At 43.8% G+C, this 26650-nt stretch overlaps 1 protein-coding gene across 4 annotated transcripts in view; it reads right to left on the bottom strand.

Moving 5' to 3' along the window:
• Window positions 1-6403: 6403 nt before the first annotated feature.
• Window positions 6404-26650, bottom strand: part of PIK3R1 (phosphoinositide-3-kinase regulatory subunit 1) — an 86764-nt gene continuing 66517 nt past the window's right edge. For 2 of the 4 annotated variants that reach the window (XM_082837366.1, XM_082837367.1), the window contains exons 8-16: window positions 15248-15350; window positions 14599-14697; window positions 14291-14471; window positions 13912-14037; window positions 13051-13193; window positions 12667-12843; window positions 12500-12568; window positions 11646-11816; window positions 6404-10552 (exon numbers count right to left, since the gene is read on the bottom strand). In XM_082837366.1, the coding sequence (XP_082693492.1) occupies window positions 10363-10552; window positions 11646-11816; window positions 12500-12568; window positions 12667-12843; window positions 13051-13193; window positions 13912-14037; window positions 14291-14471; window positions 14599-14697; window positions 15248-15350 (1259 nt within the window). In that variant the 3' untranslated portion in view covers window positions 6404-10362. Of the gene's footprint in view, window positions 10553-11645; window positions 11817-12499; window positions 12569-12666; window positions 12844-13050; window positions 13194-13911; window positions 14038-14290; window positions 14472-14598; window positions 14698-15247; window positions 15351-16764; window positions 17231-18851; window positions 19267-26650 lie in introns of those variants that run through there. The other 2 variants (XM_082837368.1, XM_082837369.1) reach the window with 2 other exon arrangements.

Genomic DNA, 26650 nt, shown 5'->3' on the forward strand with positions numbered 1-26650 from the left:
CAGTCATTTATTGTTCATCTCTGTTCGTTTGTTCTTTAGATCTTCTAGCTCTTTGTTAAATATTTCTTGTTTCTTCTTGGTCTGTGCCTCCATTCTTTTTCTGAGCTCTTGGATCATCTTTATTCTCATTATTCTGAAATCTTTTTTGGGCAGATTGCCTATCTCCACTCCACTTAGTTGTTCTTCTGTGATTTTATCTTGTTCCTTCATCCGAGGCATGTTCCTCTGCCATCTCATTTTGTCTAACTTTCTGTGATTGTGGTTTTCATTCCGCAAGTAGCTGGGTTATAGTTCTTGCGTCTTCTGTCTACCCCCTGATGGATGAGGCTGGTCTAAGGACTTGTGCAGGCTTCCTGGTGGGAGGGACTGGTTTCTGCCCACTGGTGGGTGGAGCTGGGTCTTGTCCCTCTGGTGGGCAGAGCCATGCTCTGGGGTCTCCTTCTCCTGATGGCAGACCCCTATGCTGGGGAGCCTGATGTGGGGCTCAGAACTTTCACTCCTGTGGGAGAACCTCTGTGATCTAATTATTTTCCAGTTTGTGGGTTGCCTACCTGGTGGGTATGGGATTTGATTTTATTGAAGTTGCGTCCCTCCTACCATCTTGTTGTGGCTTCCTCTTTGTCTTTGGATGTAGGATATCTTTTTTAGTAGGTTCCAGTGTTTTTTGGTCAATGTTTGTTCAGCAGTTAGTTGTGATTTTGGTGTTTTCATGCAAGGAAGTGAGCTCACATCTTTGTACTCTGCCATGTTGTCTCCCAATCCTGTTTTTATGATGTTAATTAGCATTCTTCTGTCCACTCAAAGAACTCCCTTTATCATTTCTTGGAAGTCAGGTCTGGTGGTAATGAACTCCCTTAACTTTTGTCTGTTTGGGAAAGTCTTTATTCCTCCTTTGTTTCTAAAGGATTGCTTCACCAGGTGTAGAATTCTTGGTTGACAGTTATTTTCTTTCAGTGTTTTGGATATGTTATCCCATTTTCTCCTGGCCTGAAAAGTTTCTGTTGATAACACTGTTGATAGTCTTATGGGGATTCCCTTTTATGTAATTTCTCTCTTTTCTCTTGCTGCTCATAAAATTCTTTGTCTTTTGATAATTTAATTATAATGTGTCTCTGTGCAGTCCTGTGCAGGTTCAATGTATTTGGGGTCCTTTGGGCCTTTTGGATCTGGATATCTATTTCTGTTTTGGGAACTTTTCAGTCATTATTGCTTTAGTTTTACTTTGTCCCTTTCTCTTTCTCTTCTCCTTCTGGAATTCCCACAATATGAATATTGTTTCTTTTTATTGTGTCCCATAAGTCCTGTAGGCTTTCTTCTCTGTCATTTTTTTTTTTTTTTTTTGTCTTTTTGCTCCTCTGACTGGTTAATTTCAAACATCTTATCTTCTAGGTCACTGATTTTTTCTTCTGTGGGGTTGAGTTTATTTTTGAAGCTCTCTGTTGAATTCTCAGTTCAGTTATTTTATTTTTCAGCTCTAGGATGTCTTTTTTTTTTTTTATGGTCTCTGTTTCTTTATTGAACTTCATGTTTTGGTCATGCAGATGTCCTAATTTCATTTAGTTGTTTGGCTTTGTGTTCTTGTATTTCACTAAACTTCTTCAAGAGGATTATTCTGAAATTTTTGACAGTTCATAGATTTCCATTTCTTTAGGGTTAGCTATTAGCCCTTTATTAGTTTCCTTTGGTGGTATGATATTTACCTGATGTTTTTGTGATCCTTGATTCCTTAAATGGGTATCTGTGCATTTGAGTATGTGGTCTCCTCTTCCAGACTTCGCATGTTTACTTTGGCAGAGACAGTTCTTCACCAGTTAGTTCAGTTTGGGTTTCTGGACATGTCTCCTAGTAATGTCCTTGGGCAGGTTGAGCCTGCTATTAGGGTTTATTTTGGGGTGAGGCAGCTGTTCAAGCTGAGGTCAGGGGTGGGGGTGTATGCCACTAGCTGAGAACAGCTGGAAAGGACTGCTGGCTTGGTTCCTTGCCCATGTGAGGCTATAGGATGGGCTCCACAGTTGCCTTGATTCTCTGGTCAGGCTTACTAGATGGCAGGGACTGGGTAATATACTCAAGAGTAGGTGGGGCTATGAACTAGCTTCCCTGCCCTGTTAGGACAGCAGGATGGGACCCAGAGCCTGCACAACTCATTGTTTGGGGACCTGAATCAGGCAACAGTATGTACTGAATATTCTGGTCAGGTGAGGCCACCAGTTTTGCTCTGCAGACAGGCAAAGCATGGGCTATGCTCTGTTGAAGTTCCAATGTAAGAAGGACTGTTGGATGGGCTGTGCAGCTTCCTGTGTGCTCTGGTTAGGTTCCCTGGTCAGGCAGGCTGAAGGCTGTATTCAGCAATGAGCGGGGCTATGAATTCATTTCCCTGCCTGGGCACAGTGAGAAAAGCAGCTCCAAAACCACTAAGGCTCTTTGTTTGTGATCCTGACTCAAGTAGACCCATGCCCCAAGTTCCCTGGCTGAACAGGGCCCCTCGCTTTACTCTGGGGGCGATCAGCTCTGTCCACCTGCCTCTCAGCTCAAGTGTTGCTGGGTTACACAGCTTCCAGATGTTCTCACCAGCCCTTCCTGTCAGATGGGGATGGGAGTCATGTTCTGCGGCTGGTAGGGCTGTGACTCAGCTTTTCTGCCTGGGAGTGGTCAGACCAGGCTCCAGGGCCCACAAAACTCCTCCACTGGGGACTTGAATCAGATAGACCTGTACCCTGCCAAGTACCCTAGTCAGACTGGGCCATCGACTTGGTTCTACAGATGAGCAAAGCCGCTGGTTGGGACTACTACTGAAGCACGGGGGGTTGGGGGTGGGGGGTGCTTTCGCCTCACTCCCTTGTTCTAGGATTCTCTTAGTTGTGTCTTGTCCATGAATTGTTGTTAACTGTTTCCCTTGTGAGGGGGAGTGAGTGTTAGCTCATTTTGCATTTCCCTGATAATTAGTGATGTTGAGCATCTTTTTCATGTACCTGTTGGCCTTTTCAGTATCTTTAAAAAGAAAGCCTATTCAGGTCCTTTGCTCATTTTGGATTATTTGTGTGTTTTTTGCTATTGAGTTTCATTAGTGTTTTATATATTTTGGATATTAACTCCTTATCAAATATGTGGTTTACAAATATTTTTTTCCCATTCTGTTCATTGTATTTTCATTTTGTAGATTGTTTCTTTTGCTGTGCAGAAGCTGTTTAGTTTGATTCAGTCCCTCCTGTTTATTTTTGATTTTGTTGCTTGTGCTTCAGGTGTCATATCCAAAAAATCATAGCCAAGACCTATATAAGGAGCTTTCTCCCTATGTTTTCTTCTAGGAGTTTCATGGTTTCAGTTCTTACATTTAAGTCTTTACAGGATTCTTATTTTTAGATATATTTTTTTAAGGGACAAGTTCAGAAAAAAATTTTTGAGTTGACACAGTATCAAGAAGTATCACGTCTTTTTTTAATTAATTAATTTATTTTTGGCTGCGTTGGGTCTTTGTTCCTGCACACGGGCTTTCTCTAGTTGCAGCGAGCGGGGGCTACTCTTTGTTGCGGTGTGTAGACTTCTCGTTGCGGTGGTTTCTCTTGTTGCGGAGCACGGGCTCTAGGCATGTGGGCTTCAGTAGTTGTGACACACGGGCTCAGTAGCTGTGGCTCGTAGGCTCTAGAGCGTAGGCTCAGTAGTTGTGGCGCACAGGCTTAGTTTCTCCGTGGCATGTGGGATCTTCCTGGACCAGGGCTGAAACCTGTGTCCCCTGCATTGGCAGGAAGATTCTTAACCACTGCACCACCAGGGAAGTCCCTAAAGTCTTAATGTACCATACTTACCTCACTCCCACCATGTCCCAGAAGATTTGGAAGGCCAAGTTCTCTGACTCCGTGCCTTGTGCTTTAGATAGGTGGACAAAGTGTCATTTCCAACGTACTCCTCATCACATTATCGAGAACTTGGCTTACCATTTTGATTCGCCTGGAGTGTACCTTTAAGACATCAGCAAGATAAGGGGACTCTAATTTGGCTAATGCTTCTTGACCGTTGTCACTGATAAAGGGCCGGTACTACAACTTCAGTGGTCTGTAGTTACAAGTCACATTGTGGGTTATCATTTTGGTCAAATTAGAAGTGGAGAACTGGGGGATTGAGTTGTTTCATTCAGTACACCAGACCACAGTATATGCTCTAGGAGTCCTGAAGATTTTCTGGACTCATAACCGTACTTCACAGGTATGGAGTTGGAGGTCTAGATAGGTAAATGGAGTTGGTCAAATTCCCATCGCTGGTTAAAGAAAGAGCTAAGACCCAGCTAGGCCTTCCTAAGCTGTAAATGGGTCTATTATCTTTCCTGTATAGAATCTATACTGTGAGCACAAATTATACCATAAAGTAAAATATATATCACTCATTAATAGTAGTGGCTTTTGGGGCTTCCCTGGTGGCGCAGTGGTTGAGAGTCCGCCTGCCGATGCAGGGGACACGGGTTCGTGCCCCGGTCCGGGAAGATCCCACATGCCGCGGAGCGGCTGGGCCCGTGAGCCATGGCCGCTGAGCCTGCGCTTCCGGAGCCTGTGCTCCGCAAAGGGAGAGGCCACAACAGTGAGAGGCCCACGTACTGCAAAAAAAAAACAAAAAACAAATAGTAGTGGCTTTTAATTAAAATACTGGAAGTACTATTTCAACAATCTGGTGATTCTAGTGATTCTCAAATTTTAGTATACATTTAAAACTGCCCAGAGAACTTGCTGCAACAGATGGTCTCACTCTGAGTTAGTAGATGGGGCCCTCAAGCAGGCCTTTATAACAGGTTTCGAAGTGGTCCTGATGGTAATGCTGTTAGCCTAGAGACCACACTTCGGGAACCTAGGTGGTCTAAAGCAAACCCATGCCATTTCCTGCTACTTGTTATGTGCCACTTGTATACTGTCCACCAATTGAGAGCCACATGGTTAGATCCCCCAGCAGGAAGAGCAACTAGTGAACTTTTCTCTGACCTTCCTAGTGCCTTTTTCAGCACTTGCTTAGGGGTGGAGAGCTCTGGCTTGAGTCAGACGGCCTAGGTGCTCTCTTCTGTGTTCTAATGGCTGCATGATCTTGGATAAGTCGCTTAGCCTCAGTGCTTCAGTTTCCCCATTTGTAGAACGGAGATATTGTCTTCTAACTCATAATTGCGGAAGGATTAAATCAGATAACACATACAAAGAGTTTAAATGAACAATAATCACTTGGTCTAGCAATCAGAGACCAGTCAGGAAAAAAGAAATGACTCTAGCTCTTAAAGAAAGACCTGAATAAAGAGGATTGGTTACTCAGGTGATGGAAGGACTCAGAAACCAAACTGGGGGTGGTGAGAGAAACCAGAGGTTTAGCAACAACAGAAAGCTGCAGCTACCCCTTGGCTTAGAATAAAAATGGGAGGAGGCACTGTTGCCAGAGGCACAGAGAGGGAGAGAGGAGCATAGTAGGGCTGCTCAGATTCCAAAGAGTCTTTCTGGCAGGAACTGGAGCCACAGGGGAGATTCACTACCTAGAAGCCAGAGGGCAAGAGACCCTGAGTATATTGTTCTCTGGGATACAGAACAGAGCAGGGGAAAAGCAGGAAATGAATCTCAAGAGTTACTCTTCTACACAGTATATTAGTCATTGTTGCCATGACTGTAATTACTTATGTGCCCCTCTCATCGCCATCACTAGACCATGCCTCCATGTCTAGGACCCTCACTGTGCTTAGGTGTTGAGTGCCGTGTACATGCAAAGTGGCCTCATTATAAATTCATTCAGCAATCAAAACAAGTGGGGAAAGTTATTTTAGATTAAGAATGGTTTGCATATATTGACTAGATACTAGAGTGTGAAACCAGCATCTGTAGTGAATCTTTGTTCCCTGTCTAGAACCCCATGTCACACCTCTGCCTGCTGCACAGTGCCTCACAGTGTCCCTGCACTGTGCCTGTTTCAAAGACGCAGCCTGTAGAACAGAGAGACAAAGCCAGATACCTTCACTAACGATAGTTTGTAGAGAACCATTCTGAAGGTTTGGGGTTGGATGGTGAAGGGGAGGGATTGAGGGACAGTAGAGATCACATTTTTTTGGACCAAGAACATGCCTTGCAATGACATCACCTAGAGCTACTTCTTTTCATCATTAAGGATACAGTGAACCGATGTAAATGACACTGAGCCATCATTCATGTGTTCTTCTCACTTGACAAAAATGAGATAATGTAATGACAGTGAAAGGGGGCGGGTGGGAGACTACAGGAGAAGCAACATTATTAACTGAAAGAGCAAGAGAACATATGTCTTCGGTGATCACTGAAATCTCAAACCATAACCTAAGTTTCAAAACAAACTTTATTCTGTTTGAAGACCTAATACAATGCATTAAAGCAACTTAAAACAACAAGACATAGCTCCATTGAATCTATAGCTTGAACAAATGTCAAGGAGGCACAGTCCCCCCGCCCCCCGCCCCAGGTGCCTTGTAAAGGCAAAATTACAACTGACCATGACATCCTCCCTCTCGTCAAGAGACCAACTTTACTTTAACAATGTCATAGAAACAGATTTGTAAAAACATCGAAGAGATCGTAGCTTTAAAAAATACACACGTATAAATGAGATTTTTTTGTTTGTTTTGCCTTTTTGCTTCTGTTTTTAAATAGCAGCACCCTGGGCAGCTCACGCTATCTCACGGTGACAAGTTCCAAGTGAGGTCGGTTAGTGTTTCCAATGAACCCAATTTTGTTCATAATACTAGCAATTTATACTAGTAACTTATATAACTAGATTTCTAAAAAATACGAATTTGGCATTTCAGAACTTTGTCCCATGTGAGGCATTATGCTATAAACTGCCCCTTTCTTAAATGACCCTGAACTCCAATTTCAGGGTCTGCTCTCCAACTGACTTGGATACCATGCATAGCAAAAGCACAGTTGTTAGAACCAGCAGAATTTTTCTCCCAAAAAGGAACATCAGTAGGACTTCCCAAACACGTTACTAGCTCATAACCAGCTATATGACAAAGCAATTGGTTCCCCACAGTGACGGCTCACATAAACACATTTTGACTTGACACACTGAAAACGAGGATTTCCGAGTTCAGCGAGTCACGTAGACCAGCTACCCGAGAGGAGTAACTTTTAAACAACAGAAACAAGCCAAAGAGTTATGAACTTCTTCTCACTTCACTTGCAAACACTTTTCACCTTTATAAGACAAAACAAAGCAACTTCAAAGGAAAAAAAAAACCCCATACACACATACAAGAATTGTACTAGACATTGGCTTGTTATGTACTTGAACTCAACGACTGTGGATCTGTTTTGGCTGAAAGGTGTACTGGAAACACAGTCCATGCACATATACATATATACATATATCGAGGGCCGTGAAGTCGTCCGGTGTTGCAGACGCAGGCTTTTTGCCTTTTCAACGTGGTTATGATTTTTCCCTCATGTATTGTATCAGATCCCAATGCTCCCAATTCTAAAGCCCCATCACAGCCTCTCTTCAGCTTAGCTTCTGGCTTGTATCTTCAGGATGCTGCGCTGGGTGGGGAAAATCAATGCGTGGATGTAAGCATGTATCAGGAGGGCCTCTGCTGTCTCCATCCCTAATCATAAGCTGCTGAGTGTGGTTAGGAGATGAATGATTGGACTCAGAGCCCTGCTGGTCAAACATCTACAAGGACAGATGTGATGGCATGCCACACGCTGTCAGAAGGGTACTGGGCACAGGCATAGCATCATAGGTTAAGTTGTGACTCACGGTGACAGGAAACGATGAATCCTGCCTTTGCTGGTCAAAGAAAAACCTATTGCATTTCTGCTCGTGAGAGGCAGAAATAAGGCAAGTGCCTAAATACCATGCCATCTTGTGAAGTGGTGAAGCAAAAACGTGGACAGAATGGTAGCTTTTTAACGCAATATTCCATCTCAGATCTTATATTTTAGAAATTAAAGTTCCTTAATAGCATACACAGATGTGCTACTAAAAAAACCACCAAACCTAGTTGATAAACTACCATTAACTAATGGTTGGGCTTCTGTAATGACATGGAAGGATAGTTGTAAAGGAGACACTCGGAGAATAAAACCAGGGGAATCGGCAATTGTCTGGAGATGTGAGGGAGATGGTCAGGTCAGTACAGTCAAGTTTGAGGGCTGACAGTCTGGCTGTAAGACTGACTATTGCTATTGATATGAGTAGCTTCATGTAAAAAGGAAAAAAAAAAAAAACATTCTACAGCTGACTGAGTCAGCCACTAGACTGATTCTTTCAAAAGAATTTTAAAAGGAACAACATTAAAGAACAAAACAAACCCCCCTTCCCCCCAGTAGTTGAAGGAAAGAGAAATAAAGCTGTGGTGAATCTAAATAGGAAAGGAAAACTGAAGTTGTTAAGATTCCATTTTAATCTCCCCATTATTCCTCCCAACACAGGTACAGTTCCCACTGAACCCAAAGGCTTTTGCATATGTAAATTGGGGGGAGAGCTCTCTTGCTGTTGCCTTCAGTTGACAAGAATACTCTAACAAGTCCTTCCTTTTCCCCACGGTGAAGTGTAACACATACAATTATTTGGGTGAATGAGGACTGTTACTATGATTCCTACAATGGCCATGACTTGAACGAGCTCCCCACAATCGGGGCAGGAACGATTATGACCACGTCTGTTTGCTTTCTGATCTAAGTTGAGTGGAAAGCTAGGAAAAAAATAGCAGATATCCAGATAAAAATATCTTTTCAGATCATGCTTTTTCTACAGTGGATGTTGGCTGGTTGTTAACGGGTAGTCTAATGTGAAAGAGAGACAGGTTTTCTAAATGCAGCAATGATACTTTAAAATCGGTGTTTCCAACAAGGGTGAACACTGCTCCAGGACCCTGCCTGCCTTCCTTCCTAAGACCTAGCATTCCCATAGGTTTGTATTTGTCATGAGGGTATAGTAAGTAGCAGATCAAAGTGGGAAAAGACTTCACTTTGCAGTGATCCACTTCTCTGTAATCCCAAGAAAGAGAAAGTGCATGCCATCCTGCCACCCTCCCCCCACCTGTACATCCCTTTGCTACATTCCCCTCCCTAGATTCAAGAAGTTCACAATTCTTTATGAAACAAACATTGCCAGGTACCGTATCTTAAGTCTTGAAACAACATTGTTGAACTCAGCCATACTTTGTCATATTCATATATCTTTCTCTTTTTTTTTTATTGAATAAAGCAGCTTTGAAGCTTATCAGGCACTGCCCAACAAAACATTTAGTCCAAAAAAATCTGTTATGAACTTTTTAACCTTGGGCTAACAGCCAAGTACTCTGTACAAGAAAAACTGTAAAATATTTCATAGTTTTAAATCTGAAGCCATTTTTTTTTTAAACTGGCATCCTGTACATTTCTTCTTTTTTAAAAAAAAAAGGTAACGAGTAACAAAATGAATATTAACAAAAAAAAAATCAGGGACAGTGTTTGTTTTCAAGCAACAAAAATTGGGGGCAGGGGAAGCTTATTCTGAAGGTACGTTTAAAACAGGTAACAACGATGAAAATTAAGAATTGCATAGCACTGTGAATTTAGCCTTCAGCACAACAAAACAGAAGCTATTTGGTATTGACACAAATCCATCTATTTGATAGTTAGTCATTCAATATTATGTACATATTTTATATACTAAATGTCATTTTGAAGTCCTATTTATTTTCCAAGCTCCATTTTTCTGTTGGTGGGTTTTCTTGGTTTGTAGAGTTTTAATGAAACACTTTCTGGCACTTTGCTACAACAGAATTTCCTCTGAACGTACGTGAGCGGACGTTCCCCAAAGTGTCCCCTGTGAGCGGAAGTGCCTTTCTGCTACATATCGGTTCATTTCGTTAGAAAATGAAATAATCCACAGTGCGATGTGTCTGGGGCCACCGTGCACGGCAACACCCAGGCTGGACTGAGCGACCCCAGGCCAGGGCTCGTCAGCCCGTCCCCGCTCCGGTCTCCAAGGTCCCAACTCTTGAGCTGGTAAAGCTTCTGAAAGCACGAACAAGCACCATGGTTAAAGGCCTCTTTGTCCCTGCACGCAGAGATTTTTGCATTTCTTCTCTTGGTGTCGTGTGTGGTTGTGGCTTTAAATTAATCCAAAAAACAAAACCAAAAAGAAAGGAAGAGGAAAGGAAGGAAGGCTAATTAAGCACTCCAGACGAGGAACGGTGGGCGTCGCCCAGTGCGAGCCCGCCGCGTATGTGTCTTCCCCTACTGCCGTGTGATCGAGAGCTCGAGTCACATCTGAAGACGGGCGGCTGGGTGTCCGCAGCTCAGTTCCCAGGTCGGGCTGCAGGGGAGCCCTGTGCTTGCTGGAGGCCTCGGGGAGCTGAAGGTGAGAAGCAGGCGGGAGGGCGGCCCTTCATCGCCGCTGCTGCGCGTACACCGGGTAGGCTAGCGTGACGTTGAGGGAGTCGTTGTGCTGCACGAGGGACGTGTGTTGGTAGTGGAGCACCAGTTCCTTCAGGGAGCTGTACAGGTTGTAGGGCTCGGCGAAGCCGTAGCCCGTGGCCGTCTTGTTGATGACGCAGTGCTTGACCTCACCGTCCACCCTGCACGTGGAGAGAGAGCACAAGGGCCTGGGTGAGCTGGGCCAGGATGAGGCGTTTTTGGGTAAAGCATCGTGAAAAGCCCCGATGCAGGCCAGCCTCCACCTGGGGACCAGTTCTGGGGGAGCCCTAGACTCGTGGAGTTGTCCCTTGTCACTTACTGGCTGAGTAACTTGGGGAGGTAACCCAGCTTCACTGAGCCACTGGGTTGCCATCTTTAGCGTGGATTAAAAGGGAGACAGTAGTCATCTATCTATCTGTAAGAGGGGAGCGTTGAGAAATGAGGCGGTGTACGGGAGGGGCTTGCTGGATGCCTAGAGCGCGGTGAGCAGGCAGCGGGTGGTGACTTCAGCCGTTCCTATGAGCGCTGCCGCCCAACCAGAGTGGTACCATTACAATTATTAACAGGATTCCTCCTTTCAGGCCAGGCCTGGAATCGTCCACATACCTCTCCATCTATTCTCCTATTCCCTTGTCCTCACTCAAAGGTCTCATTTCTTTCCTGTAGCAATATTTCTCTGCTTAAATGGAGGGAGGTGATGGGCTATAAAATACGCAGAGACCCTTTCTCTCCTAGAGGACATTCATGTCTCTGAAATAATGTCAGTGAACCAACCTCACTCTTCAAAGTACCCCCGAACTATTACATAAACAAAGGAAAATAGGCCATGGGACGGAAATGTCTTCTCTTGGGTGTACTTATCTCAGGGACAGTGAGCAGGGTCCTTTCTCTTACTGTTTAACCTGTCGCTGATGGGGACTTCACCTGTGGGTGGTGCTTCCATGTGGATCGCCTCAGATTCTAACTATACGGAAGCCCCCCCAACAAGCAGCAAGTGTGGCTATTTCCACTTGAAAGACTTCTCCCAAGGACTAGTCTCCCACCTAAACAGCAGGTTTCTTTCTACTCGACAGCCATTCCTGCCTAGACTTGAAAACAGTAGGTCTCATTTCCTCTTCTCCACCGTTGTACTACCGTAACACTCTTACAGGTTAGAACTTTTCCAAATCCTTGCCCGCACGGTTGGCTGGCTGAATGAATGAAACACCCCCTTGAGCTGTCTGACGAGACAAATAATTGGCTGGGGGTACGTACACTACGGAGCACGCGTAGCAGCCCTGTTTACTGCTCTCCCGGACCAGAAAAGTGCCATCTCGTTTCCCTCGCAACAGGTTTTCGGCTTTGTTTCGGTTGCTGCTGCCAACATTCCACGTCTTCTCGTCATGGTGGGGCAAATCCTCGTCATCTTCCACCAGCGAATATTGGCTACAAAGGTAGAAGAGAAGGTTTCTAAATGAAGTACATGGCAGCCAGCAGCCTGCCCCTCTCCTCGCTTCGATCTAGTTCCTGCCCCTCCTTCAAGCAAGTCAGGCCAGCGATCGCGGGTCTGACTCGACCAGCCTCTCTGGCCTGAGTTTCCTCATTGAGTTTAGCCTTCAACCCCCACCCCCGAACAAAGAGTTTTAGTAGCACTAAGTGATACTCTTCCTGTTTTCAAGTCAGTCAGTAGCTACCTGCGGCAGACAGCAAGGTATTAAACAATCTCGTTTGTCCAGTTTAGATCAGGAAATTGATCGACTAGGAGGAACACCAGTTTTCAAATAATTGAAACTAAACATATACTTAAGCTTTAAAAATATGCTAAACAGGGTTGTCTCCCCCCAACACCACCCCCACCCACATTGGTCCCAAGATATGTTCGGATTTTCTAGACGGTTCCAGGACATCAGCACGGACACAATGTCACTTCAAAGCCCCATGGGGGAAAAGGAAATCTGCATTCTCCTTTGCTGAACTTTCCTTTTTTAAAATTCTGGGTAATGAGACTGATAATATTTTCTCCTACGAGACGTTCCATTCCTCACTTGCTCTGCAAAACGAAGCAAGTTGTGCATTTTCCTTAAATGAAAAAACACCCTTGCTACCTCCCATCTGTGCTAACTACTTACTCTTCGGTGTTTTCATTGCCCAGCCACTCGTTCAGCTTCTTCTGCCGAACACCTTTCTGAGTCAACCACCTGGAAAAGAGGTTTAAAAGGAAAATGCGTTAAGAACCGATCCTTGATTTTTGCAATGACCAATCATGCACGTGCAGGGTTCCATTTCCAGTACATACATCAAGTATTGGTCTCTTGTCTTTCTCAGTTGAATGAGGTCTGGTTTAATGCTGTTCATCCGTTTGTCGATCTCACGATACTCGGCAGCCTGCTTCTTCAAGTCCTCCTCCAATCTCCTTCTGCTGTCGACAATTTCACTGATGCGAGACTTTAACTTTTCATAGTTATGCATAATCCTGTAGGCAAGAGCAATGCATCCATAATTACCTGGAGCATCAGGAAAGTTCCCCCAAGGTTGCAGTATTGATTCCCAGCAGTTTTCCTCAGGTAAAGAATGCGTTCTCTCCCTGTCGTGTCACAGAAAGCGAGGTCACCTTTAAGCACTTTAAGAGAATTGTGGTGCTCTAGCACATGGGCAGTGGAAACCCTCCTGGGTCACCAACCTTTGGATTTCTTTCTCATTGCCTTCGCGTTTAAACTTTTCTATGTATTCTTTGCTGTACCGCTCCTGGGTTTGGCACTGTTCTTCAAATATTTTTATGGTTTCATTAAATGCTTCAATAGCTGTTCTTTTCATTTGGATTTCCTGCAACCCAATTTTAATAAGACAAGGTCATTCCTTTCACAGAAAAGACAATTTCTTACGGCAAGACACCACCAGGACATTTGACCGGCGCTACTATCTGGCACGCAAGTATTTTGTTAGCAAGGTGGGACTCAAATTCATAAAAGCCCTTAAAATAGTATCACAGAGGCACACATTTCCTTTGGAGAATTTTCCCAGTCTCTGGAAGATGACTGCTTGACAGTTTTCTACAGTTTTCATCTTCTTGAAAAACCATTCCACTTTATCAGCAGCTTATGCCATCCTTTTGCTCCCTCTGGCGGTCCCAGATACGTGATGGTCTAGAGGAGATTAAAGCCTCTAGGAAAACAAGGCAGTACATGTAGCCTCAACCCTTTCATAGTAAGGGCATCGCAGGGTTAAATCCCCATTTCAGAGGTTAGACAAGTCTGTGGCACTTCCAGTATTATTAGCTTTCACCCTAAAGAGAATTCTTCAATCTGCTGTTATGCCAATCCAACTTAATTTATTATTCTGATACTTACAGGCTTGATTTAAAAGGTTTAATAATAAGTAATTATTAGAATAATCAACGATTCACAAATAAATGAGCTCCCCACTTTCTTACTGGCAAAAACTCAACCTTTTAAATTCTTTTTCTGAAGCTGAATATAACATGCATTAGCTTCTAGTAACTAAGAGCTCTACAATTATAATGTGATTTTCACAGAAAACTCACCTGGGAAGTACGGGTATAATCTTCATATAATCTATCATATTCCCGACTTTTTTCTTGAAATTGAGTGTTATATTCATGTAATTTTTTCCCTACAGCTTCAATATTATCTTCTTTGACAACTTGATCCTGGAAGGATTAGAAGAAAATGGACAAAATATAAATTCAGTTGATAAGGTACTTATCTGACATGGGAAAAATCCTCAAAAACAATGGTCATTTATTTTTGTGAAAGTATTTTATTGAGCCACTAGACACTTGTGATCACAAAATTACAGTTTGAACGTTTTTCAAGCTTGATTACGTGCAATTCATCTGCTTCAAAATAGTTTCTAAACATTAAAAGTAGCTTTTTAAAATACTAACATGAGTATGTGATTACCTGTTGGTATTTGGATACTGGATAAAGTAATTTCACATCCAGTTTGGGATTATACTGAGCTAGAGATTCGTTCCGGTAGTGGTTTATCAGTTCAACCACAGAGTTGAAGGTTAATGGGTCAGAGAAGCCGTATTTCCCATCTCGGTGAAATATTTTGATTAATTTGTTATTTCCTCCTTTCCTGCAAATGCAATATATAAATAACGGCATTAGAATTCTCTTTAAAAAAAAAAAAAAAAAAAAAAGCGTGTTCTCCCATCCCCTTTAACATGCCGATTTTAGAATTTTAGCCACATGCCCTAACTCACCTTAGTGTAAGTGTATAATCACCGTGCATTTTAGTAGATGCGTCTCGTACCAAAAAGGTCCCATCAGCTGTATCTCGAAGTTTTTCATTCACTTCTTCCCTGAAGTGAAAAGAACATGAGACAATGCTCACCTAGTGGATTTGGTGATTCTCGTGTTACATGTTCTTAACTGTATTTTCAGAGCTTAAGAATTAACACACAAGTCATTCTGACAGATCAGCACAGAAAGTCGTGATCCCCAAAAGGTTTCCTCCCAACTCCTCATTCCCCTCAAAAAAAAAAAAAAAAGCTTAGACTAGAAATGCCACTTTAAGCTGATAACATTAATTCTTAGAGTTTTGGTCTAATAAAGAGAGAGAGTGACTTTACACTCTGCCTTGAGGCAGTGCCACTTCACCCTGCTGCCCCCCGACAGCTCTGTCAGTAATGAAACTTCTCGGGTATTTAATTTCCTGTGGCATCCAGCACCCACAATTCCCCAGAGCTCAGTGACTTCTGTGGTCGTCTTTGGAAGGGAACCAGCTTCATGCTTATGTTGGATGATAGCCTAAAAATGGAACTTAGCAAGCTGGTGCGTTTTGCTTTTCTTTCTCTTCATCTAAAACTCCCTAGCTCTGGTGAGAAACTCAAAGAGTCTCTGTAGCCTTACCTCGAAATATCTCCCCAGTACCATTCAGCATCTTGTAAGGACATATTGTTATTCATACCGTTGTTCGCTACAGTAGTGGGTTTTGGTGGTTTAGGAGGCAGTGCTGTAGATGAAGGAGAAAGAAAAGGTTTTTGCAGTCCCAGCTACAAATAAACGTTTAAAAGTCGACCCAAGTTCCTTTAAGTAACATTTTCAACTGTGAAACACAGCAATAATGCACGAGTCCATGAACCTTTTCTTAAAAAAAAAAAATCAGAAATCTTTTTGACTATAGACCATAATGGAAAAAAAGAGAAGAGCTTAGAGACCAACAAATAAAATGGGCTGGCCATGTGAATGAATTTCAAAGTAAACCCAGAGTCAGTCACGACATTTTCTACTTTCAGGTTTGAGTTGAATTAAAGTTTCATATCTGGTCAAATCTATCTAAAGTAAAGTAAGAGACCACAAAGAGAACAGCAGAAGGAATCACATGGCTTGGTTTTAATTTCCTCCTCTTATTTAATTATAAAAGACAAATTTGGTTTCTGTCCTCCACAAATGCTGCTGTGGTAATAAAAAAGCTCATCTACAGGAATATGTTTTAAGAGGCGGAATTGGGTTTCTCTAATCTTAGTATTTCAGGCACTGTTCTGCCAAAAGCCACTTTAAGAAACTCCTCTGTGACCTCAATCTCTTTAGTATTCATGATAATATTCTATTGGATAACTGTGCTCTATATTATGCCAAGAGTGATTAAAAACCATATCCCTCTTCCTCAATGTCAGATCAGTATTCATGTACCAACTGGTGACTGACAAATAAAGAAAGACTGCAGTGTTTCTGAATTTCTTAATTGGGAGGAAGGCGAAAATAATTGAGAAAGCAAAATAAGTCTAGGATGTCCAGCTAAATTCTAAGTCGTAAGTTTTAAAGCACTGTTATTATTTTAAGCAAAAAATGTCAGGAGTCTAGCAGGTATATTTTATAAAGACCGAGACTCAGTAATGGGAAGAAGCCAACTTCTCTCACTGCAGTATCTTAACAGAAGAGAGAGCAGACAAAGTCTCAACATTTGATTCAGAATAGTTTCAGGGCACCTAGAACTGAGTTGCAATCACTGCTACATTTGATAGCAGCACTGGTACATGCTTTCTAAAGTACCGAGTGTTATCACTGCAAAGTGCCACACTGTCCTCATCCACTGTCAACAGAGAAAGCGGCACCGAGGTTGCATCCTTTTAATTAAAGGAGCGACATACAACAATATAACCCAAACAGCAACAAAAGACACCAGTGAAAAACTGGAATCCAATTTATAGCCATTCAACTAAGAATAAGCATTTACCCCACACAGCCTGACTTGCTCCCACAGGCAGTCAAACCATTTGTTTCATTTTCAAGCTATGAGCAAACTCATTAAATTAGAACAAATGAATAAAAACAGACATCCAAAGAGGAGCTGTTAACCGTAGTTGTCAAAAAAGATTAAATGCCACAACATTAACCAGCTTTCTACAAGAATACTGCAGTATTACCTGGTGGATCCATTTCTATATAAAACATCAAGTCTGTGCCACAATTTATATCTGGCTTAGCATATTCTAAATCCAGGTCTTCCATATTCCAAACAGTGTTGTACATTTGTGCGAGAGTTTCCTGGGCTGAGCTCAGTTATAAGAAAAGAGTCCGGCTTTCTTTGTAATGGTGTCTTGGAATTCATTTCAAAACCTATAAGGGGCTGCACTGTAACCTATGACATCACACACCCCAGCCAATCAAGTCAGAAAAATGTCACCAGACCACTCCTGCTTCATCATTTCTCTTCTCTACCAGCCTTAACACAGCCCCAAATCTCACGAAGATCCTACATTTAACAGAACTGCAATGTATACACGCTCTTCGTTTCAAAGAGGTGTTTAATCTGACTGTTCTTCTCTAGCCGTGAGTTTTCTAATTCCTTTTTTATTGCTCCGTGCAGCATGGTACGCTCCGCTCTTGGCAGGTTGACAAAAGCTGATACGCTGCGGCACGTAGCTTCCCCCCCCCCCCCCCCCCCGCCGCACCCCCAGTGCATCTGGGTTTATAGATAGCCCGGTCATTTCTTGGTTTAAAAATCTTACAAAGGCATCCAAATAGTATACTCAAGATATATTTTAAAGTCCTAAAATGCCTCTGATATATATTAAAAGCAGGAAGGATCAAGAACTCTGGATATTTAATTTCAGTCCTCCATAATTCACTGCAAACTCAACTTCTTATACAGTCACAAACGTGCTACATTATAGGCAGCACAATGAAATAAAGGTAGAGGCAAAAATCTCTATTAAACACTGCAGTTAAAACTATAGAATAGGGAATGAAAATCCAAAAAAAAGAGAGGCCACGTATCAGAATGCAGAGTACAGGCAGAGCTATCTTTGCTAAGTATTTCTCACTGATGAGCCCATCTTCAGATTTACTGGGCTAAATACTGCTTGGGGGGGTGGGTGGGTGATGTAATCACTTGTGTGTGTGTGCGGGGGGGGGGGGGCTTTTGTCCCCTCCATCTCAAATGCCTCACTTTGGGAAGAAATGTTATTATTCCTTCTTAGCAGTATTTAATGTGAGGAAACCAATTCCCCTATAAATCTAAATTAATGTTAGTTCTCCTACAGTGAGAGGGGAGGAAGGGAGAAAAGGTTTCCCCCCCACCCATATAAATGTAGTTAATTTAAAAAACTAGAGTGGGCTGTGTGATCTACGTACATGTGCATGTCACATATTTCTGTGACAATTTAAAGAACGCAGAAGCCTTGGAAATTTATTCTTAGACGTTCTGTCAAATTTGGAATCATAAAATATATAGAAATAGAGCAAAGGCAAGACAGCCTCTGAGCACTGTTCACGTGTCTCTCCTCCAGTTTAATTCAGTTTCCCACTAAGGAGGCAGGCAGATTCAACCTATACCCTCCCACCGTCTCCCACTCACAGGCTCTCTTTGCCTAAAGGTTGAAGTAACCCTAAATGCAAAGAAAAGTGGTGGTGGTGGGGATGTGTCCTCAGAAAAAAAAAAAAATCTTAATAAAAATGTTGACCCAAGTCCTCCCAGCAGCTGTGGAGGGCAGCGCGACAGCCCGGAGGGGACCTGTCCCCCATGCCTTTGGGAGCACTTGGTGCAAACCGGTCCTGCTGCTGGAACCCATGTGGTAGACCCCGGGAGGAGGGCAGGGAGACAGGTGACTATCCACGTCTCTCCCAGGCCTGGCCAGGCCCCAACTTCCAGACCAGCACTTGGTAATTTCCTCCTTCCCCATTTCCAACCGAAGCCCCATCTCTCCCTCATATTGTGCCCCTCGAGGAAATGGGGGAGTGTCTCCCCTAATCTCTCATCTGCCCTCCCCAGGCAGCGCTTACTATCTCTCCCTCTCCCTCTCCCTCTCCCTCTCTCTCCCTCTCTCTCTCTCTCCCTCTCTCTCTCTCTCTCTCTCTCTCTCTCTCTCTCTCTCTCTCACACACACACACACACACACACACACACACACACACACGAAGACAAACTGCAGAAATGAACCTTTCAGAGAAGTCCCCCAAAACAGTGAAACAGCCAAGGGGCAGAGCTGTGCCCAAACGAAAGGCAACTTACTTTGCAGGTTATGCATTTCAACGGTTTCCCTTAGAAATGCCTGTGTCCGACAACGGAAAAAAAAAAAAAATCCGAAAAGCGATTCCTCCAGCCTGTGCGGCGCAGGACCCCGAGGCCCGCACGCGCCGCCGGCAGCAGCGCAGCTCAGCGCCCGCCGCCCGTGCAGAAGCCGAAGCCGGCTGCGCGCCGGGGCCGAGGCTGCGCCGGGGAGGGAAGGAGCCCGGGCGCTCGCACGTCCCTCTCAGATAACGATCGCGGCTTCATGATTAACTTGGGCAGGTTCAAATATTTGCTGAGCTAGGGATTTCGGGTGGGGGAGGGGAGCCCAAGTCCAAGTCGAAGTTGTCATCATCGTTAACAAGTGGCCAGTGCCAGCCCAGGTCCTCCTCCTCCTCCTCGCCGAGGAAGTGAGAAGGCCATTGTCAGGGGACCTAAAATAGGCTCTCGAACCGGCTGCGGCGGCGCGCGGCTCGCAGGCTCGCGGGGCTCAAGTGGCCACAGTGCAGCGAGGCACTAGGCGCTGCCAAACACAGGAAGTGGCTGAGCTAGTTCAGCAAAAAATAGAATCAAAGCCTTGCTTGTAAAGGCCTGAACCTCTCAGAGCTGCCCAGAACACCGTGCCTTGCTCGCGTCCACCTCCTCCCACATACCAGCACAGACAGCCCCGCAGGTGTCACAGGAGAGCCCGGCGGAGCCACCCTGCAGGGAACAGGTTTCCAAACGTTTCCCAGGAGGAGGCTCCTCGGGAAGAGTATTGCGCCTCGGCATGGGTACACTAAGCTCCGTTGTATTAAAAATACACTCCAAGACAAAAACTCTACTCTGCAGCTGTTTGTATGAAGTCAATTTCAACTCCTGTTAAAATGGCCATAAAAGGTCTGCCTGCATGAGGTTGGTGCAGATGCTACACGGAGCAAAGGACGGGAGGGCAAGGAGAATGGCACACCTTTCTAGAGGATTTTTTTCCCCCTTTATTCGAAAAAGTTGCAAGGAACCAAACTTAGGACTGTTGGCTACTATTTAAAGAACTAAAATTTGGCCAAAGAAAGTTTCCACTCACATCAGCATAGACGGCTTTACTGTTATCCCAAGAACCTTAACCCAATGTAAAATTACAAAATCACTAGCTTTAAAACCAGAAAAAAAATTTAGAGATCACTTCAATTCCCTCATGCTACACACACACACACACACACACACACACACACACACACACACACACACACACACACACACACACACACACGCTTCTCACCCAGAATGAAGTGGTTTGCAATAACATTATAGCACTAGGACCAGAACCCAGATTTCCAATGTTTGGTCCTAAACTCCTTTTTCTCCACTCACTTGCCCTGCTCTTTACTTCCCTCTGCCAGAGAAAGTAAAAATTAACAAGTGAAACTGAAGTTAATTTCTTTTAAGCCCCATGCAAAAACTTTCACACCTACAACAAAACTTTTGTTTTCTATTTTTAGTTTAATTAAAAAAAAAGCTGCTTTCTAATTATCTTTGAAGAAACACGGGTTCTGTCTATAATACCCTCAGACTCTGTATGTCAAGGTGACCCAAAGGTCACATGCAGTGACAAAGGAAGATCTAGGTGCTGACACAAGAGTCCACACAGGCAGGAACCAGCTTCAGAATTACTCGCAATATCTGGGAAGTGCTGCTACACTCACAATGAAAGTGATTTTACAAGCTCTCCTTTGGTGCAATTGAGGTCATACGAAACACCTACTTTTCCAATTGGGAAAAAATTAGTCTATAAGTGAGTAGACACAGTTCCTGCCAGCTGATCACAGACATAGGGTTAGTTCACAGAATACCCTTGCCTCCTGAGCTGCATAATCTTGCCCTACTTTAAAAAATAGTCTTTCTGAAGCTGGGAACCTTGGAAACATCAGTCACTTAAGCATACCTGTCTGGATTCACAGGATATGTCATGTCAAAACCTTCTAAGATTAAAGTGTTCTCTAGTCTGACAGTCTATTTCCCGTTTCAGAAGAAAATTATCTACTGGGAAGTGGCACACTCTCTACTTAAGAGAAAGTCTTAAAATAGATTTGAAAACTTTGCTTCAAATTTCTCACAATATGTACAATCATTTACCCTAGAAGTTCTATTATATTACTCAAAGTGTGAGCTGAGTCTTTTCCCAATTTTAGTCAATTTAGTGATCTGCAAAAAACATGCTCTTCATTAGCTTAAAAAGGGAGCCCTCTGCTGGTAGAACAGAATCAGTAACTTCTGCTCCAGAGAAAACGGTCAACTTTCTGTGTATTTCATTCATCTCCCACTATGTCCAGAAGTTCACACAAAATAAATGTAATTGCCCAACTGTCGCTTAAATCTATATGATTCACTGAGAAATCACTAATAAATCAAATGCACAGATGTCACAACCTTGGAAATATTTTTCACATGCCTGCTAATAAGCTCTTGTAAGAAAACTTGCATTTTAATTTCTGAAACCCAAAGCCTAGTCTACCACACTGGAAAACTTACATAATTGAAAAACTATCTTTACCTTCTAGATTCTTCAAAACGCTAAGTCTTACTACTTTCCTCTCTCTCAAAGTTTTGCAAAACTCATTTCAGAAGCAAAATGAGGCCATGTGTCACTTCTCAGCAGGTGTGATCTAGTCAGCAAAATGTCCCTTAATCATTAAAATAGTGCGAAAGTTACAGACTGAACACCGTATCTCATACGTGCCAATCACCATCAAGTAGCAAATGCTCCACGAGCAGCTTTCATCCTGCACAGCTTCTTAAATGGTTTTTTGTCAAGGGCCACGATTTATGAACAAAAGCCCATTTGAAAAAAAACCCGTTTGAGAAAAAAATAAATGAGCCAAAATCTTCTTTTAGGGGTTAAATTAATGCCTCCTTTCATAATTTTAACTTAAGACAACTTAGGCCAGAAGGGCCCTTCAGGATGATGTCAATTCTTTAGTCCACATCCAGGGCTCTGAATGACCCTGCACTAAGAAAAATGTCCATTTGAATTTATAAATAAACTCAGGTTTACAGATGCATAAAAGTGATACATTCTACAAAGTATCTGAAAAGGTGCGCCCGTTGCTTAGTAGAAAAAAGGACCCCTTCTCCACAATTGCCCTCTCAGATGTCCCTTGAGAGAAAGAGAAGGCTGCACTGTGAAAACAAAAGTAAAACTGAACTATACCCTCCAATACATCTCCTGTTCAGAGCACGAATAAAACTTCCTATTTTTTGACAAAACCTAGTACACGCCTTGCCTGCTTACTCCTGCCCCTCTAAACACGTGCAGCTTTTTCAAACTTTCACTTCTCACCTTTGAAACAACCTTCTAATGTCAGACCACATTTTAAACCCAATAAAAAATAAATCAGAGAAAAGTAAAACTCTTTGAAAGTCATTTCCTTCTACCTTAGTGCTTGCTTTAGTCTTGGTTGCAAACCAAGCCCAGAGCATTTAAAACAAGATTCATGAATCGGGCTCTTCAGGATGAATGTTTTGCAAAGGCACCAGCGGTTAAAAATTAACTCTGACAGGTGTAGAAGGGCAGGGGGGAGAAAGAGTCATTTATTTTCCCTCTGGGCTTGAGGGTGCAATATTAAACTTCAATTATGCTACATTAATATTTCTGAATATATCCATGAAATCTGAAATATGTAAATACACTTATAATGGGTTTCATTCAAAGGCACTCAGTGTTAAATGGTCCGTTTTTACCTTAGTTGCCCTATAGAAATCTACTTCAGCGACCTAAGGATCAGTAGGGTAAACGTAACACGAAGTGATTCAAGAAAACCCGCTGTTCGGCTTTAACCCTTTTTAAGACTTTTAGTACCAGAGAACAGCAAACTGTCAACCAAGTTCGGAGAACTTACTCTGTGCTTAGCCTTTCAAACCTTAGTTTCCCTCCCTACAGGGGAAGAAGTCTTCCTTCACAGGTATGCTGGATGCATTAAATGAGCTGGTGTGTTAGAGTTCTTTGAGATTTCATTTGGATGACTATTATGCTGTGTCCAGTTCTACGCTAAGAAGAGCTGAAAAGGAGAAGCCTTTGTCCTTGAGAAATGTAGCTAAGCTGATGAAACTACCGGAACAACTACAGAACAGTTACATATAAGAGGACAAGGGGCTTCAGGACATAAATGTAGTGAATGGGTCAAAACCCTGCACATCAAGCAGGGGAGGAGCTCCCTGGGTGCAGATGAAGAGGATGGCACTGTTCGGGGCCACTGGGGACGGCTGTGCACTGCGTGCACTGCATAAAGGCACCTGGGCAAGGTGCGGTGGGGGGGGGCGGGGCGGCGGCGGCGGCGCTGGGGCTGAGATCCAGGCGCCTCCACTCCCTGAGTCGCACACGGAGCAAAGGGCGTCAGACAAAGGCATCCTCCTCCCTCCAAGCAATGCGCCCACGGGGCAGCAACTGCCCACTGAGTGTCCTTTTCAGATCTGCGTTTAAGTCCCCTCCAGGCATCCTGAGGCCAGGCTCCGCGGGTCGGGAACATGGGAATGTGGGACCAGTGGGGAGAACGGCCTGGTAGGATTCAGACGGCACTAACCAGGAAGGCGGCTTGAGGACATGGAGCCCTGAACGAGGCCAGCTCCGGCAGGGCCTTAAACGCCAGAGCTGACACCACGACACCAAGGACATACTACAGGGTCGTAAGCGTCAATACTCCTCACCTCATTTAATGCTCATAACCATCTCAAGAGAGAGGCATGAGGCGTTATTCCCATTTCACAGACTGGAACACCGTCTGGAAAGGCTGAATGACCCGGTGATGAACTCGGTAAGTAAGCAACAAGAGCTGGGATTCAAACCCAGACGTGACTTGCACTGTTCTTTCCACTGCATGACACACGACGGAGCGACCTTGAGCCTGATCCCCAAAGCTACCAACAGTCGCACCGGGGCTCTTTACTGTATGTGACCCATAGGTACAAATATCACCTATTCTTGGTCTATCGCTTGCTGGAAACTTCGGAGGACTTTTTGACTGGACACTACGGGCAGTCCCGCTGCCCACGAAGGTTCCAAAAGCCCAGGTAGCAGACAGAGCAGCAGCCTGGTGTCTGGGCCGGGTGCCCCACCCCTGGCAGACCCATTCCGGCTCACATTGGTTGGGGTGGCACCAGGTGAAACCGTCAAGCTCTGTGGTCTTCAGTTTCTTCACGTGCAAACGGAGAGCTGGACAATGCATTCAGCTCTCAAGTGATGCTTTTTATGACGCTGTCACCTAAAATATTTACTGCTTTTTCAAATCCGGTAAAAATATCAAGCTGTTATTTTTGTCCTTTCCAATCTATTTTGAAGAAATCTTTGAAACTCCTTGAACTGAGATGCTGTTTCTCCTTCCCCTTTTCAAATTGTACCTATTCTTCGAAGCCCACTTCAAGTTCTTTTTTTTCCTATGAGCTTTTCCTGTCTACTAAAAAAGTCACCAACCACATCTCTCAAATTCTTTTTATACTTACAGTACACACCCTCCTGCCCAGAATTTAATGAGACGCTGTGTGCTAACGGGTCTTATTGCAACTGACACGCTGCCTCACACATCATTAGCCCTGCCTATCATCTCAAGTTCTAACTGATAACAACTAGAAAAGGTGTCTGTTTGCCCCATAATAGTCTTGCTTGTCCTCCACCCCCCAAATATCATTCAAGCACTCATTTCTATTCATGACAAAGTTACTGCAAATGGATGACTTACGAGTGTTCCCTGGAGATGCGCCGGTGCTTCCCAGCCCACTGGGATGAGCACATGCAGGGGTAATGATGAAAGACTCCATGAAAACATCCCATTCCTACCAGGCCAAAGAAGTCATTTCTCTAACCCAGGGTGCCCTGCCAATCATCTGCACTGGAGCCATTCCTGAATACAAAGGTGTTAATGAGGACGTTGTCCTGGGGTGGGTAGTCTGTTTTCACCAGTGAGAGACGCTGAAGCAACCTTTTAATTCCCTAAGTCCCGTACGATTTGCAGAATAGTTGACAGAGATCACACAAAGGGGGAAATGCCTTCAACTAGGACTTAAAAATTACTTGGATATAATTTTTTGGAAGAGGCTGCATGTGCTCTGGGATAGTCTAGCAACGTTCAAGGCTTTATGGATCGTTCTTGAACAGAGCTGATGGAACTAATCCATCTGCCTTTGAAACTGATACACCAATTTCTTAGTAGAAGGATGTAGGTAGGGTCTATGACATAGCAAGCAGTCTTAAGTGTGCATTATCAAAACAGATGCAGATGAAGTTTTTCTTGGGTGGAATTAGGCTGAAACTGAGAAAGTTTAACCAGTTTACACCAGAAGCAGAAGCATTAAACTCCACCACTGATTCTACTACACCCCGTGTAGCAGAAATTCTCGAAAACTCCATGCGATAAATTCGCTTGTGGGTATGTGTCAAGCCCTGTCTGGCTTTTAGTTTCCATGTCTCCCCCCTCTCCAGAGAGCTGGCCGCTGAGAAGACTGGGCACCTCCCCCGCCTTCCCTGCAAGCAGGGCCCAGCTCTCCCTCTCTCTGAGGTGGACCTCCACACGGGTCAGGAGGAAGTGAAAGATCGTAGCTCGATCCTTTGGCCGGGGGTCCTGTTCTGTTCTTGCTGGTCCTCTTTCTTCCCACCCATGTGATCAGTCTAGGAGTGGGTAGTCAATAAACGGCTCCAGTGCCACGTTCACACCTGCCCCTGTCCCCTCCCCACAGGGTACTTCTAATCTATCACTGCATCGTTTCCTACTGAGCCCAAAGGCAGCCTTTGAACACCAACACAGAGCTCCCAAATCCATTATCGAGTGACCCAAGCAGTCACACGATATGACACCTTTTGGTCACCCTCTGGAACTCCAGTCCTGGGCCGTACCTGTTGACAGATTTCTCTGATGCGGTTTACAATCCAGGGTATCCCTGTTACATATCCTGCTTGCTGGGATTTGGAACACTTGGAATGGACCAGGCTTGCCTTACGTAGTATTTATGCTACTACTCTTACCTGTGGATCCCGTATTTTGGATCTGTCGACAGAAGCCCTTCCCAATACCTGTATCATGAGTGGTTACCCATCCATCCTTTATCCCATCCCTACAGGTGGGTTTTAAGTCTAGGCCCTCACCTCTCTGTCTGCCCCTTCCAGATGCAAACAACTGAGCCTAGCTATGGAACACCTTAATAAAAACCACAACATAGTCCGCCATTGCGTGACTGATATCTGGGTCCCCACGTTTGCTCATACAGAGGTAAGTTTGGTAATTTGCATGAGTTACTCATAATAAATAATAAATTCATGATGTTTCAATTAAATTCAAGACATAAATTCAGACTACAAGCAACACCTTCTGCTGGTCCTGAAACTCCACTTCACTTCTAGGGCCCTCATCACTTTCTAAATGACCAGCTCACTTTTAACCAGTATACAGCAAAGTAGGGTTGTTTAGACTTTCCACAGTAGAGGAAAAATACATCAGTGTAAATGAAATCCACTGCTAACTCGGTCTACATTTCCCGCTTTGTTAAACGGCTAATTGAATGCCAGCCTGCTTTCACAGAAGTGTCTGGCTTGCTCGAACTTGTTGCAGTAGACCCCTAGTTTCATGCTACTTGCATTATTATAAATGTTTATTTTGACAAGACATTTCTCAGCCTACCTGCTTCCAAAAAACACATTCCAAAATACTTGAAATTATATAGTAATTATAAATCCCCTACTTTGTAAGTACGAGAAAGAAAAACAAAAATGTCAGCAACGAAAATCAACGCCATAATTTATGCAACAACCAGAAGCCCAAGTTAAGGGGGTCGGGGAGCTC

The sequence above is a fragment of the Leucopleurus acutus genome (genome assembly GCF_964270905.1).
Source record: "Leucopleurus acutus genome assembly, chromosome: 3".
NCBI classification, from domain to species: Eukaryota; Metazoa; Chordata; class Mammalia; order Artiodactyla; family Delphinidae; genus Leucopleurus; species Leucopleurus acutus.